At 37.7% G+C, this 16,016-nt stretch overlaps 1 protein-coding gene across 4 annotated transcripts; it reads left to right on the top strand.

The window, feature by feature from the left end:
• The first annotated feature begins 4,045 nt into the window (after positions 1-4,045).
• On the top strand, positions 4,046-15,731 carry LOC113675703 (cotranscriptional regulator ARB2A). 4 transcript variants are annotated; one of them, XM_089203378.1, is made up of 13 exons: positions 4,046-4,829; positions 5,166-5,212; positions 5,758-5,866; positions 6,693-6,773; positions 7,668-7,768; positions 8,529-8,597; positions 8,749-8,873; positions 9,225-9,288; positions 10,197-10,271; positions 10,436-10,555; positions 10,825-10,938; positions 12,713-12,797; positions 13,538-15,731. In XM_089203378.1, the coding sequence occupies exons 3-13, from the start codon at positions 5,821-5,823 to the stop codon at positions 14,227-14,229; spliced, it is 1,572 nt and encodes a 523-aa protein (XP_089059504.1). In that variant the 5' UTR covers positions 4,046-4,829; positions 5,166-5,212; positions 5,758-5,820; the 3' UTR covers positions 14,230-15,731. The 4 variants fall into 4 exon arrangements, with proteins under 4 accessions (XP_089059504.1, XP_089059503.1, XP_089059502.1 ...); XM_089203379.1 differs by having other exon boundaries at positions 4,568-4,829; positions 6,696-6,773; XM_089203377.1 differs by lacking the exon at positions 5,166-5,212 and having other exon boundaries at positions 6,696-6,773.
• Positions 15,732-16,016: the final 285 nt, after the last annotated feature.

Here is a 16,016-nt window from a genome sequence, read left to right as displayed (position 1 = left end):
GTCTGAGTGGAATGTTGTTCAGAGGGCAAACCAATTAAAACAATATCACTGAAGCAGTGGCCAAAGTCATGGAGAGGTAAGGCTTGGGAAACAAGGTCCGTTAGATTTTTACGAGGGTTATCAATGAAACTGTAAGATCAATAAATAAAAGAATGTGTTGTCCAGCTTAGAAATCTTCACAGAACAAATAAAACGGCCACAGAGCGCTTTTCTCGACTATTGGCTGAATAGCACTTTTAAAAATTCGTGATGTGGATAATGGTAAATATCTTTAACGGAGAAGATATAGTTCCAATATAACGTTAATTGTAAAGCACTCATTAAGTATACCACTCGTTTGGAACATTTAAAAAAAATTACAACATCAGCGATATTGAGTGAACTTTTCAGAAATTTGTATTGAATTACGCGCTCTGATGCTCAACCGCTGACCACAGAGGTTGTGCGCGGCGAAAAAACCATAATTCTCCATTTCTTTACCGAGCTTTAAGTTAACCATCTTTTTTACTTTGCTTTAAGAGGTAGTTGGATATAACGGTGGCGAATGGTAAAATCCGAGACTGGCGAGCATAGTGGCCGCTAGGCCGTTGTTTGAAAATCCGAGACTTAAGAGTAAACAACTTTAGCCATGAATTACAGATTATATTTAACCCCAGCTGGATTTCCGATGTGGTTTCCCCCGGACATGGTCGAATTAAGCCCTGATTCGACAGGAAAACCAGGGGTGGATATTAAACGAGTCTCGCAAAATATTTTCACGATCTCGAAACCTCTTCATAAAAATTTCATGAGTCTCGAGGTTCGTATTTTCTTTCATAGTTCGCAAGATCCAGGGTTTCTGAGAAACAACTGTTCTGGTGTAGCTAGGATCGACTTTGTTGGTGGCAAAATTCTGTTCAGGATCGATGTTGAGAGACAAAATTGAAAGGGCGAAATTGATAATTCGTATAGGCGAGCGGATGCCGTTTTCCAGACTGCACCGCTAAAGCAACAGAGGTAAAAGGAGATCCTATCTACAGGGGTCTCACCATATCAAACGACCAGGAGAGTCACAGCTAAGGTGATTCTTCATGTTGTAGACCACGACACGCTAAATCAAGACCTCTGAAGTCTCGTGTTTATCGTGTCATGCGAACAGAGCGAAGGCCTGTTGTTTACTGTTTCCTGAGCGGAACTAATACAATATTGTTAAGTTGCAGTTGTAAGAGTGAGAGAAAAGGTCAAAATCCAAGTCCTACACGTAGAAACGACAGTAATTGCTAACAACTTCCAAGACAGATAATCTTTAGAGTCCGTGATGCCGTGAAGAGGCCAGTTCACGAAATTTGCTATGCTCTATTCTCTGTTCAAACTTTCGCCGAAACCACCATCTGTACCATGAATATTTAACATATGCAACTAAGCTTGTCTTAGATTTTGAACGTTGACCTTCTTGAGACTTCGTGTCTTGTTTTGCTCTAATCTTGTATAACACTTGGCGCACGATATCATTGCTTGACAATATTGGCTAATCTAATACCTGGTAAAAGTAGTTGTTGCATAACAAATAGTCACGAGTGTTCGCACAAGCGACCTGGATAATTTCCATAGTGACCAGAAACGTGCTGGTAAGTTACGTAAGCAACTTATGGCAACCTAAGACGTTTACCTTTGAACTCGCTCACGTGCCGTTTAAGGGTCAGCGTTGCGATATTATACGAGTAAGTAGTAGATGGTGTTGAGCTGTGATTTTGTAAATCTTATGACTTGAATGATGCGAACTGTTCCTTGGTCGAGCTTAGCGTGCATTTTGGTAAACAATCAGCCGGGAGCCAGTCGCTGATACAGAGTGTTAGCAAACCGGGACGCGAACCGACCCAACTAAAACGTTTTCATTGGGGGAATACAAATCCTTTTCACCAAAGTCTACCGTCCGCTACAGTTTCATAGAGAAAAATTTTTTTGAGAAACTTCGAGAATTTTGTCAATTTTCAAAAGGATCGAGGAAACATTTACACGAAAGCCAGTAACATCAGACTAGTTTACGAAGAGTTTTTATGCATATGCGATACACTTCTCCTTCAGACGAGAAAATATGACACCACATTGCTAATATTTTGATAAAGAAATACCTTTTTTAAAAATTTTGGCCATACACAAGTGCTTCAGCCCTGTAGACTGTTAATCATTCTGTAACGTTATTCCCGCAGCCTCAAATAAGATGGCACGGTGAGAGACGGGCATAAGTCCCAAAGAAAGAGTGGGCAAGTTTGTAAAGAAACTGTGAAGCTGCATCGGTGGGGGTTTTGCAAGATAATGTGGGTTTATGAACCGAATGTGTATAACTGCAATTTGGCCATTGTGTCGAGTTTCTAAAGCTGTTTCGAGTGTTACCCTTCGTCAGAGCGAATTTTTAGACACTGAACACTGATTTACGTCAAAATCTCTAATTATCAGATTCAAAAGCAGTACAAGAGCAAATTGAAGCGTTATAATTTATGCTATTTCCAAGCTACAATCAATGTTGTCGGGGGGGAAGATCGCCACCGGCATCGACACACTTTCGGAGGGACACTGGGGACTAAGCAACACAGCTGAAACGTTCATTATGTGGAAATCGGTAAAAGGAAACAATTAAAAAGAAGGAAAAGGAAAGCTCGTTACTTTTCGAGCACCAAGCTTAGTTAAATTATACGTGTGTACGGAATTACGAATATAACATTTTGTTGTGAGCTTTATCAACAAAGTTATACGTCTTTTCAGGAAGCCATTACTTGAGTAACGGGCTCCTGGTCTTTTTTAACCCTGGTGACTTGTTAGCTTCCATGATTTTTTTTAACTGTTTGAGACAACTTGGCTCTGACAGCCTAAATTCACGCCCCCCGTCGCCCGCCATCACAACGTTCGCACATGCGCAGACGTTACCGTGAACCTGCAGGCACAGGCCAAGAGATTCAGAGTCTCACCTAAACTGACGACAAAAATGCTGACCATCTGTCTTTGACCTGTTGAATTAATCAGTGTAAAAATAATTATGTTTTTATCTTCCGGCTGAATAAGAGAGTGGGCAGAGTTGAAATGGAAATTGGCCCATGAACCCAAAATCTATCTACTTCATTTCCTGAATCAAGAAAAAAAATTCTGATCAAGTTACGTGTTTTTCGCACCAGTCACTCTAAATAGCTTGTTTAAGAAGACCAAAATAATGCTCATGCGCACAAGACTAGCGAAAGTCGGCGGTGCTCACGCCCCCCTCAGTTCAAGGACCTCTTCAAGAGATTCTTATGTCGTTGTGTGGATCTTGCAACCACTGATGTATCTCGACTGGATAAGTTTCCTATTCCGCTTCACTTTCCTTCTTGCAGCACCACAGATCTCGTTTGACTTCTGGACGTGTTAGACGGTTTCCATTTATATTTCCGGTCGAGTCAACGATATTATAAATTGTCGTAGACAGGCAAGAAAAGCAAAAGTTTGGCCATGAATCCGAACGAAAAAAGACGAGATTGCGTACCATACAGTGCGAATCGAGAAAACGAGGTTAGTAGGAGATTTATCATATCTTTGGGTTCAGAAAGGGGGAGAATAATTCGATTCTTACAAACCATTTTGAATTAAGCTGGCCGTATAGGGAAATACCACAAAATAGGGCCCGCTAAATTGACAAAACATATCGCTTGTACCAACAGAAAGATGCGATAAAAGGCTTTATACTGTTTTCTGATATGTTCCAATCCGCTTTTAAGATTTCCATCACTTTTCCTCGACCTTACTCGTCGTCACAGGGAAATTAGGTATTATCAACTGAGTTGATAACGTAAATTGGCCACCGTAAAGAGGTTCAAAGCTGACGTTTCGAGCGTTAGCCCTTCGTTAGAGCGAGATATGACGAAATACGTTCTGACGAAGTGCTAACGCTCGAAACGTCAGCTTTGAAACTCTTTACGGTGGCCAATTTACGTTATCAACTCAGTTGATAATACCTTATTAACCTGTTATACTCTTTCACCAACGCAACGCCACAGTTTCTTTAGAAACTAACCTCCTTTTCACTTGTTTTTTGTAGCATAGTTGAAGTATTGTTTGGGGACCAGATAGTCATTTGTAACCTTACACAAAGCTTGCAGCGGAAGTTCTTCACGACATGTATAACCGTCATGTTGAGTTCTCACAGCGGGCAGCGGGGGTAGGATGTGGGGAGAGTTGAATTTTGACAAGCGAGGAGGAGAAAGGGGAAAGCGGACCCGACCACCCCCGCCTGCTTACTTTTGACCAAAATCAAACATGGAGGATTTGGGCAAGTTATCACTAGTTTTTCAAAAGTTTTTCCGAAGTTCCTGATTAATTTCCTTTATGCGGCTACCCTCTAAAAAGGAGTGTCCAGCGCAGTAGAACAACTTTCAATCGAAAGGAAATCGAGGCACATAAATTCATAGATCGCCAAAGTTCCTTTACCCCAGCACCCACGCAAAGGTGGCGTAATTTGTTCTTATTTTTTTTTATTGCTGTACACGCACACGCATTAACATGTTCGGATGTGTTGTGCGGCCCAACTCAAAACTTCCGCGTTTTTTGTCCGTTTCCAATCGCTCTTCGTTTTACGTACTAAACGCCAAACTTAGAACGTCGAAAAGAAAGAAAGATTCACTTCAAAAAAAGAGTGATTTGCTGAAAGGACTGGGAAGGAAAAGCACAGGTTTCCCGCCATAGGCTTGGTTACCAAGGAAGAGAAGAGGAAGTTGAAAACAGAAATAGAAACCGAAAACTGGGGGTGTCTTTTGATCAAAAAACAGCTGAGCCAAACGTTTTATATGAGAAGGGAACTCTTGGTCTTGTTAACTGCATGTCAGGTAAGGTGTGGAAAAATATTTTTCACGGTTTCTATTCTCAGAAGGTTTTTACAAGTGCTTGTTGACATGGATTCCATTTTCGATCGAATACAGTTTTGTCTTCGAAAATGGCGACTTGCATAATAACGCGTGAATACTCGATCTTTATTGATTTTATGCAGATGAATTTTAACATGAATGTTTGGGGAATATGTGGGTAATTCCAGTACGCTTTCGGTTTTTGCACATTCTGAATAAAAAGTGAAAGAAGGTGAAGGTTACGTACAAATTTACTTAAATTGTGTTCGAAAGACTTCTGCATGGTCTTACTGTAGCTTCCACTTGTCAAATTTTTAGCAATGTTATAGCCAGGAAAGAAATATAGAATCTACCACAACCCAAAGGTATTTCAGTGAATTTATTTCAGTAGACTTAACTTCGATCCAAAGCCTATTGTCTTCTGAGTTAGCCAGAAGGGCTGGTGTTTACCTTTTAAAATGTTCCTCTCAGTCAGATATAGTTAATTTACCCCCTTTAAAAATTGTACTTCCATACTCCTTTGGCTTATAGTAAAGGCTTTTGACTTGCATGATTTAAATTCCAGCCCTTGCAATAAGCTAACCTGTCACCAGTATTCTATACTTACGGTTCATTTTGTACTCTCCTTACGTATGGCATTAACTCATAATTCTATCCCCTTCTGTCACAATTTTCAATCCAGTTCCCTGATTTTTGATTAGTTTGTTTGGCCCAGCATTGTAGTGAAAGGGTAAACTAAATTATCCTATTTCATCTATAAGAACTTACAGAGGGACAGCCATCCCCAGAGCCAAATCATCCTTTAAATTTTATTATTCTTTTTTTTTTTCCTTCAGGAATGGAAGTATAACTATGCCTTAGTGAAAGTTACCTGATCTTTAGACTGCTTATAAACTCAATTTTACCTTAGATCTCCATAATCAGACCCTTAAAAGATTCTTGTGATGCAATAAGTGACCAAAGCTGTGTTCAGATGTCAGAGTTTTCAGACGACAGGGAGAAGGACAATATGGGACAAAGTGAGTTGAGTCATTTTAAAAAAGAGTGAAGGTTTAAAAAATAGCTCATAGTCTGTGGTGAGAGGGAGGGAGGTGGGGGTCCAAAGGTGTACAAAGCTATTCCCTGTGAAAATTGCTATTAACCCTTTAATTCCTAGGGGGTGACTGGCCTCTAATTCCTCTTTACATAGGGTCTCAATGGTGTGATGACGTTTACAGCTAACAGTTAAAATTTTGTCCATTTTATGGCAAACTGTTTATTTCTTTCTGTAAAGATTTAAAGGAAACTTTTTATGATTAACTTTTTGTATGATCATGGCTAAACTTTGTCAATTTTTACACTAAAAGGGCTAAATTTTTTTGCAGTTTTAAAGCTAAAATATAACCTTATTGGAACCCACCTTACAGTGTCACCTTGAATCAAATATAAAGGTCATGAGAATAACAGAAGTGTTCACTGATTTAAGAAACTCTTGATTGTCAACTAATTCTCCTTGTCAGCACCTTAGGAAATATACAGAGAACAGTATGGAGAATATCCATACTGATGTTAGGTTGTAAAGGGTTAAGAGGATAATGTCTACAAAAAAACTCCACAGCTGGACAGTGATTTACTCACTAGATTTTTGAACCTTATTAGGCTCCTTGTTGAAATTTGCAGCAATGGTCTTCTTGCTGTGTTCCATTTGTTACTATCTTGTTACTCGGGTGGAACTTTAACTTCATTTTCAAATCAAGCAAAGAAGCTATAATTCATATTCAGCATTCTATCTGCTGATAACAGTTCCCCGTCACTTTCTCCAAACTTTTCTTGGTTTACAGAACCATTTTTTGAAATTTGCTTCAGCAGATCTGGGTTCAAAAGGCAATAAAAAGGAAGATACTTTCCCAGATACTCTAGAAGGATTTGGATACAAGTTTAATGAAGGTTTGTGACAGGAAAAAAGAATCTTGCATAGAACACTGCCCTCTCAGTCAATCGTAACATAGCAAGTATTGAGTTATCGAACACAGCTGCTATTAACTGCTGTCAAAGGTGATCAGTTTGACTTGGGTTCTACAGGCTAGACTCAACCAATTCTGGACTTAAAATAAGGAGCTCAAAGTACAGGTTGTCCTTAAAACTTTAACCACCAGAAGTGATGAACATGTAACTCTTCCCCATAATATCCACATTTTATCTAGCAAACAGGTAATGAGAATACTCAAACTTGTCAGGTTTTAAGTGATCTAATACTAAATTCTGAAACTAATTTACAAGGAAATGTGTAGCAGCTAGTGAGGATAATGAACAATCAGATCTTGGGAGTTACAGAGGGTTATAAGAAATGTTGTCGCTGACTGTAACTGACATTTTGGCAACCTGAATCATTGGTTGCCTAAATGTCTGCTTGATCACTGTCACTGATAACAGTCCCTTTCAAGACTGCACTCATTCACTCACTCTCCTCAGCTGTCATAAGAAAATATTATACCAAGTTTGAAACCTTCGAAAGTACTGTTTTATTGAGTTGTTCAGTATATAAAACAATTTTAATTTTGGTGTTGAAAATAATTGGGGATTGCTTTAGTTTTGTTTTACTTGGCTCCATGTTTAATTCATAAAATTTGTACCACTTTCTCAACAAATCAGATTAAAAGGTAAATTAACGCAATTTTGACTTGGTCACCTGCGCTTTCCTGCACTAATATTGCACAGTTTACTTGTTTTGAACTTTCCTTTGTTTTGAGTGACTGTTTTCCTTGATAGCTTGGCTTTTTCTTTACACCACTCAATTGAAAAATGCTCTATAATTATTTCATTATAATTATGTCTCTGCAGAAGGAAAGCTGAGAAACATAGAGACTGATGAACCCTTTAAGTTTGAAGTGAAAGAGGGTGATAGGGCATATAACCAAAAACATTATGAGGCACTAGGAGAGGTATGATTTGTAGTCACTGTAACATTTAACGTATTGATTAGAATGTACTCACGACAAACCTTTAGTTTTAGATGATATATCAAGTAAGCTTCTTGTAGGTATGTATACAGTTTTTATTGAGATGTTTGCTAACAGCAATGCTCCGATCACACCTTTATTTCCATGTTGTCATTTGGCAGAAAAGTAATTTTCAAATTGGTCACCAGTAAAGACATATTGTACAATATATACACAACAGTGTGGTGTGAAAGCATGTACTGGTAGTTGTCTGCAGACTCCCTCTATTCCAAGATGCACACAGTTTTCCAAGAACGAAGTACGAGGAAAACTTTGAGCTACAAGGAACAGATAAGATGGAAGGACAATGTACAAGCGCAATTGAATGCTCTGTGAATCATCTTTGATGTGCCGCTATATTTCTCTACTTGGAATAACTGTCAGCTACCATCAGGACCATTTGTATATTTTTTTTTTACAAAAAAGTATGAATACTGCAAGCCTTTTTACTCACTGATACCTTTTTTTAGGCCCATGTATACATACAGTATATATCTTGCTTCATATTTCTAGCTATTAATTTACCCATATGTGTGACCATTGTTGCAAAAAAAAAGTTGTGAAGCAATTTATCTTGGTTAGACTTTTTCAATCAAGTAAAATCTATGTTCAGTTTATTGGCTCAAAAACTATAGAGGTGTTAGTAATTTTAAGTAAATTTTTTCAATACTGATTTATTTCATAGATATTTGTGTCTTTTTAGGTCATCACTGAGTATATCTATCATTTACTGGAGAATGAAGAGAATAAACTAAAGAGAGTTATTGTTCCTGTAAGTGAGACTAAACCACAACATCAACAATTTTGATATGTGTTTTTGGTAATCTATAAAATTCACACTTTAGCAGGGGGTTTATTAGAAAGGTAAAGAAGACAGAGTAAATAGAATTAAATTATCTTCTAATCCATTATTTTTGTTTTAGGTTGATGCCAAAGTTGGTGAAGGTGAAAGTTTCTTTTTCATGAGTAAGAAAGCAATGGAAAGTGAAAAGCTGATGATCCTAATTCACGGCAGTGGTGTGGTCAGAGCGGGACAGTGGGCAAGAAGGTACAACTTTTTTTATTGTTTTTTATTTGAACAGCAACTAATTAGGATTTTATTTTTCTTTCCTCTTTTTCAGTTTGCTAGCTTGTTTGTTTTCTTTGGTTAGTTTCTTTGCTTTTAATATACATGTACCAGGGTACCTCATCTGTTTTTGTCCTCACCCATGTTTAGCTTTGTTCACACTGTTTGAATCTTCCCCTGAAGGATTTCTTCCTCCAGGCGTAAGTTCTTGTCGGTAATTTTTATGATCTTCCTTGGTCTGTGGTAAGATAGGGATTTATCATAGAATCACTTCATCTTGAGCAATAACAGTAATTAATTGAACTACTTTGTCATTGTCTCTGTTTCTCTTAGATTAATCATTAATGATGATTTGGAGAGTGGAACAATGTTGCCATACATCAAACGGGCCATGCAGGTAAAACATTTAATGTTTAAAATATTTTTAGGGAGTGAATGCAAGTACCTTTCAAAATATTGTAAGTTCTCTTGAAGGAAAACTCTAATGGTGGAACAAGTTGCTGTCAAATCAGCAAGAATTTCTTGTTTTAATGAGATTGTTTAGAAAAATTGAGAAACAAGAACCAACTGCAATGGAAATTAGAAACAAATGCAGGAAAAATGGTTGCATTTTCTTAATGGGTGTCAAAAAAATCATACTTATCATCCTACAGTACCTGTTTGTTTGTGGGAGTCCCGAGGAGATCATGAGGATAATAGCAATAACTGTAATGCATCATGCAATCCAACCTGGCAGCTTGAAACGTATTTCATTTTCAAAACAGCTGATATCTGTTTGGACCAATTCTCACTTGTCACATGTCACACCAGTCTGAACAAAGCTTTTTGTTGGTGCCCAAGCAAAAATCTGAGCACCATACCCTGAGACAGTCATAGGCACTAGCTCCAAGGGTAGTCCAAGGGCACCACTTGGAACTTGTCTGAACACGTTTTTGTTGATTCCTGTGCTTTCTTTCCATGCTTCCCTGCCATGCAGTCACTAAAATGGCATAAACATATTGCAAACTACAAAAAGAATGTTGGGTGCAAAGCTTTTTGCATGAGTGCTAAGAAGAAATACTTTTTCCAGACAACCAGTGTGTCTAAACAATGTCCTGTTTGGTCCCCAGACACAGTACCACTAAATGGGTACCAAGTCTGAATGGTGTCTTGGCCCTAATATGAAGTCAAACCTCTCAATCCATATTGCAGGGACCAGGTGCTAACTTTTAGAGTAAAACCCCACCTACCCCCATTTAAAGCATGTCTTTAGGTTGATGATGAAAGTAATTCTCCTCTTTTATTTTGTTTGTTTGTTTTGAATAGGAAGGTTATGGAGTTCTTATCACAAATGGAAATGAAAACTATGTGTGGTCAAACAGACATAGAAAAATCATCAGGGTAGGGTACCTATAAATTACCTTAATTTGACAGTCAAGGAATTGTTTCACTGGATAGTGAACCTGTTGATTGTTAATTTTATTACCTGAGAAATTTAATAATGCAACTTAGAGACTGTTAACTTTTACTGAGTTTAATATATACTCCATCTTTTTCCTATTAAGGGCAGTGAATCCCCAGAGAAGCACTTTTCCTATGTATGGGACAACTTCATATCAAAGGCTGTAGCTCAGACGATAGTTGTTGTGGCCCACAGTTATGGAGGAATCGTCATTGTGGAAGGGGTAATTGAACACATTGAATATGTTGTTTGAATTTTGTTTGAATTTTTGTTTGAATTTCTTGCATATGGTGAAACTTTGAGTGTTAAATGATAACACTATGCAATACAGGATGTCCCATTGATACTTCCAAACCAAGATGGAGTACTTTTATTCCTAAACTGTGATTGGCTAATTTGATTTGTTTGAGTGATAGTGGTATCAGTAGTTGCATTGTAAACTGGTTCAGGTCAAATATTTAATAAACCTCTATGCGCTGTTCTTTTTTTCAGCTTCAAAAGTGTGAAGGTATCATGGAAAGGGTAAAAGCCATTGCCTTTACAGACTCTGTGCACAGTCTTTCACACCATAGGGCAGACAAGAAACTTAGTGCATGGATGAAAAAGGTACTGGGAACAGATACTGGTATCGCAGAGGTCATGGGTTCAAATTGCATATGGACCTGAATTTTTTTTTCAGGCATTATTTTCACTACTACTTATTATGAGTAGTGTTCGTAACTGCAAGGATCACTTCTGTATTTGTTTCTTCAACTGCAGTTCACATATCAAATGATTTTCATATATTTTAACTGAGATACTGGGACGTTGTTGCTAGAGGATTGTTATGCACAGATTGGTAGATGCTGATCATAAGAAATCAGGAGCCTGCGAAGGTTAAAATTTATGTACAATCTAGACAGATTTTTAACTCTTCTGTATAGTTATAGTGGCTGGTGCTTTGGAATTGAGTAGCCACTGAAACCACAAGCACTTGTTGCTTTTGGAGAAGTTTGCTAGTATCTGTTTTTGTTTTTGTGCAAAAAAAGCTCTGACAGCCAGCAAACTTGAATCAATATTGGTATCTGGGCAACTGCCCATCTACCCCTCCCCTAACTCAACAACGGTCGATTGACAACAAGTTAAGATTAATGTTGGTGTAGGGGAAGTGTAGGTGGGCAGTTGCCCATATACTTATATTGATCCACTAACTTTGCTGTTTTTTTTGCAGTGTTTCTCTGGTTACTCATCCACTTACTCGAGATGCCTAGAAGAAAACTTATTAAGAGCATTAAACATTAAACCCTAGATATAAAAGAAACTCTTATGTGCATGGTCTGCACATTTTACACCCTAACACATCCCAACATATCCACACATTTCCCAAGATGTTGAAAAGGAGAATTTGTGTAACCCTTTAAATCCTAACAGTGACTAGCATCAAATTTTTCCCTACAATATAACCCCTGAATTACATGTTAAGGTCATGAAAATAAAGGAAATGATCACAAATGAAAGAAGCTTTTGATTGGTAAACAAATTCTCCTTGTCAGAATCTTAGGAAATGTGTTAAAAGCAGTATGGAGAATATGCATACTGATTTTAGGGTGTAAAGGGTTAAAAAGCAAGAGCTTCTTCAAGTTGTGGTAGTTTTCGTTATTCTCTTGACCTTAATGTTTGCTGTGTTGGGGTGATATTCTTAGGAGAAATTCGATTCTAATGACTCTTAGGGTTAACCCTCTAAGATTGACAAGCATCTAATTTCCCTCCAAAGTGTCACCCCTGAATCAAACATTAAAGTCATAAAAATAAAGGAAACTATTGCAAGGTCAAGAACTTCTTGATTAATATATAGATTTAGCCAAGCCTAAAAGCGGAGCTCGAATTTTTTTTTTTTTTCCTGCATGTCTCAAGGGCACAATGCCTTGCCCCGGCTAGGACTAGAACCTGGGTTGTCCAACTCGGAGCCCAGTGTACTGACCACTGGACTACTGAACAAAGCCATGGCATTGGCATGCCCGCGGTACAGTTGACCACACATGTTAAAAGTAGCACCTTGTATGGTTGTACAGTCGTAGGGTCATATGGTTGTACAGTCGTACATCCAAATTTTTTCAGCTTGATGGTTTACAACTATTTTGTATAATTATGGGGCTACGCTCTGCGAGCTCTGCTATTAGTCTGACAAATTCTTGGTGTTGGTTGCCCTAATTTCAATTGTAATCATGATAATCACACCATTTAATTATGATTGCATCATAATCACCCAGCAACCTTTATGTAACCAGAATAATGGGATATAACAAATAGGATCTTGAAAGTATTAGTTTTGACATTCAATTTAAAAAGGTCTAATGAGTCATACATTAATGAAAGTTTGTTGTTGTTATTGTTGTTGTAGCATGCACGCAACTGGGTCTCTTCAGACCTCCCTCTGGATACCATTATAGATTACAAAGGTGCTGATTGTGAGCTGGTCTCAGCTGGTGAGAAGATAGATAACTCTTTTTTCTCCCTCTACACCCACTTCAGTAAATTCCTCTTTCAAGGATTATAGGACAGGGTTTTTTACTTTTTCTCCTCTTGCACCATGAGTCAATTGTAAGCATCTTCCAAAGGAGGCCGTCTACTACTGACACCTGCACCACTCCCTGTAGGGACACCTGTTGCCTCTTCTGTTACATGCAGTGTTAATCTGCTAGATGCCCAGGATACTGTGGCAGTGAACAACACAGAGCAAGGCAGAGGGGAAGGGGACACTGTAATAGGAAGCATTTAAAGTGGATTGATCTCAATTCATGAACACACTTAATTCATAGAAAATGAACATCTGCACCATTAACCTTTTAACCCCCAAAAATAACTGGATTCTAATTTCTCTTAACAGTATTGCACTTGAATCAAATGTAAGGACCAGGAGATTAAAGGAAATTATCACCAATTTAGGAAGCTTGTGATTGTGAAACAAATTCTCCTTGAAAGTCCTACAGAAAATGTGAATAGAACAGAGTGGAGAATACTTAGGGTGTAATAGTTAAAAAAAACACAGTGAGGTTAAAAATTTCTTGTTCTGTGATACACCTTTTGTAAAACTATTTTGATCTTCTTTCTGAGGATGATACTGAGTTATTTTTGTTTACAACTTAGTAAAAATAACTTTATGAAGTGCCATAATATTTCTTAGTTATAGACTGATATGCAATAACTTCTTTTCCGTTTATTTTAGGTACAATGAAACATGAGGTCACTTCACATGCAGCTTTTGATTCAATCTTTAAGTTCTTTGATGAGAAGCTTACGGCTTCAAATCAGACTGATAGCTCTGAAAAGCAGGGTGACACATCAGTTGGTCAGACCCCAATGGACAGTTGTGGAAGTCTGTCTGATGAAGCTGAAAGCAAAATGGAAATCCCTGAAAATGAAAATGATGGAGTAAGCTCAAGCAAATCGAATGAAAACTCCCAGACTCAAGCTGGTGCCTCAGAAGAGCAGGAAGAAGCCCCCAGCAAAATGGATGATTCCTCCCCAGTTTTGGCAGATGCTACACAAACTGAAGAAGAAACCTCCCAGACTCGGGTAGATGTGTCACAAACCCAAAAGGTACCCTCAACCAATGAGGAGAATTCCTCCCAGACTTTGGCAGATGCCACACAAACTAAGGGAGAAACCTCCCAGACTCAGGCAGATGTGTCTCAAACCCAAGAGGTACCCTCAACCAATGAGGAGAATTCCTCCCAGACAGATGCCACACAAACTGAAGAAGAAACTTCCCAGACTCAGGCAGATGTGGCACTAACTCAAGAGGAACCCTCAGGCAATAAGGAGGATTCCTCCCAAACCCAGACAGGGGATACAAAGTCCCAGGCAGATGAAACTCGCATGGAAGTTGATGCAGATCAAAAGGGAACAGAAGTTTGATGAATAACATTATTTCTTCTGTGCAACATTTGGTGATAGTGACATGCAAAACAAATGTGATAGGCAGGTGAATCATCCAGCTGGCAATTCAAAACGTTGCAATGTCTTGTTTTTCTCATGTCTGCCTTGTTTTCTTATGCACCCTAGAGTTGCACAATATTACAGCAATATTTTACCATGACATTCTTTTAAATCATGGAAAAATTTGAAGTTGAAAAAGTAAGGTTGACTGTAGCCTTGGATGCTTTGCCCGTAATGATAGCCCACTAGATTATTTAAGAAATCTCTTTAAAAGCCATCACCAGGTGTTTTTTAAACTAAAGTACATTTTTTTAACCTAAATTATTCATTGATGACCTTAGATCAAGAGAATTGCATTACTATTAACCCTTTGATTCCCAAGATTTCATGAGTATTTCTCCTTACTGCCAAACAATTTATGTGATGTTAGTTTTGAGAATTTGGAATTGGATCAACCAATAATCCCCTAATTGATATTTTCTTTATTCTCATTACTAGTCTGCTTGATATCACATTGATAGTGTGAGGAGAAATTCTGTCTTGGTCACTAGTGGGACTTAATGGCTTTAAAAAGATTTTAAGAGTATTATCAACAATTAATGGTATAAACTTCAAAGTTCTTTGTGTCTGAAACAGGTGACTTTAGTTGACTTCTAAGTGTAGTCAAATAAATTGTGTAGAGTATTTTGATTTAAGTTGAATGAGTGGTATTAGTAAGCAGTAGATAGCTTCACACATATATTGGAAACTTTGACAAAGAGCTCCCATAGTTAATTACCCATCAATTAACTCACAAAAACTATTATGTTGTATGTGCTATGACACAAATTCTGATAAATGATAAGTGCCACCCTATTTGATTATCAGCGATAATGCTCTTCTTTTCCTTCTTCAAGCATGACATTAAAGAACATGTAACAGTTTACAAAATGTTTGTTGCTGTTTTGCAGAATTTTAAGTCATTCAAATGTATTACCACTTATGAAATGACACATAGGATATACTTTTTTGTGTCTGCAAAATAGCATTGTAGCTAACCAGGGTAGGAGGGGAAAAAAACCTTAAAATGTCAAAGCTTTAAAAGATTACACACAGGGACACCAAAAAAGTACAATGAATTTGAAATAAGTAAATTAGAAATTGCAACCCGCAACATACAATAGAGAATAAAAAAAAGAAATGATGTTTTAAAAGTTATGATTTACTAAATATGTTGATTTAACCCTTGAACTCTCAAGATCTGATTGTTAATTCTCCCCTGTAGCTGCTACACATTTCCTTGTAAATTAGTTATGAGAACTTGGTGCTAGTTCAAGACAGTGGCTTCTACCTGATAAGTTTGAATATTCTCATTACCTATTTTCTAAAGAATGTATGGATATTGTAGGGAGAAGTTTTATGTTAATCGCTTCCTGGAGTTAAAGGGTTAAGCACATGTGTCAACACAAGTATCTTCTTGAATTTAAGTGTCCAGTAGCTGATGTATTTCCTCTTTTAACTGATATGTTGGTAAAGAAGATTTAATATTTTCCCCAGCATTTCAAAAGCTTGAACAAGCTGTCATAGATTTTTCTGAGTGAAGCAGTCACTTTTCCTGTAGTTTTCACATGTTCATCATTCCCATGTAACTATGACACTACTGAAAAGTTGCTTTAATTTGTAACCAGTGCCTTCTCAAGTGGTTATTGTTATTGCAGAGGGTATAAAACTAAGCAAATTCATAAACCATTCATAGGGACACAGTAGCCATTGTAATGAGGTCTCTG

The sequence above is a fragment of the Pocillopora damicornis genome, chromosome 4 (assembly GCF_964200805.1).
Source record: "Pocillopora damicornis chromosome 4, jaPocDami1.2, whole genome shotgun sequence".
Taxonomy (NCBI): domain Eukaryota; kingdom Metazoa; phylum Cnidaria; class Anthozoa; order Scleractinia; family Pocilloporidae; genus Pocillopora; species Pocillopora damicornis.
The sequence above is the reverse complement of the archived record's forward strand: the minus strand, read 5'-3'. Positions and strand labels throughout refer to the sequence as shown.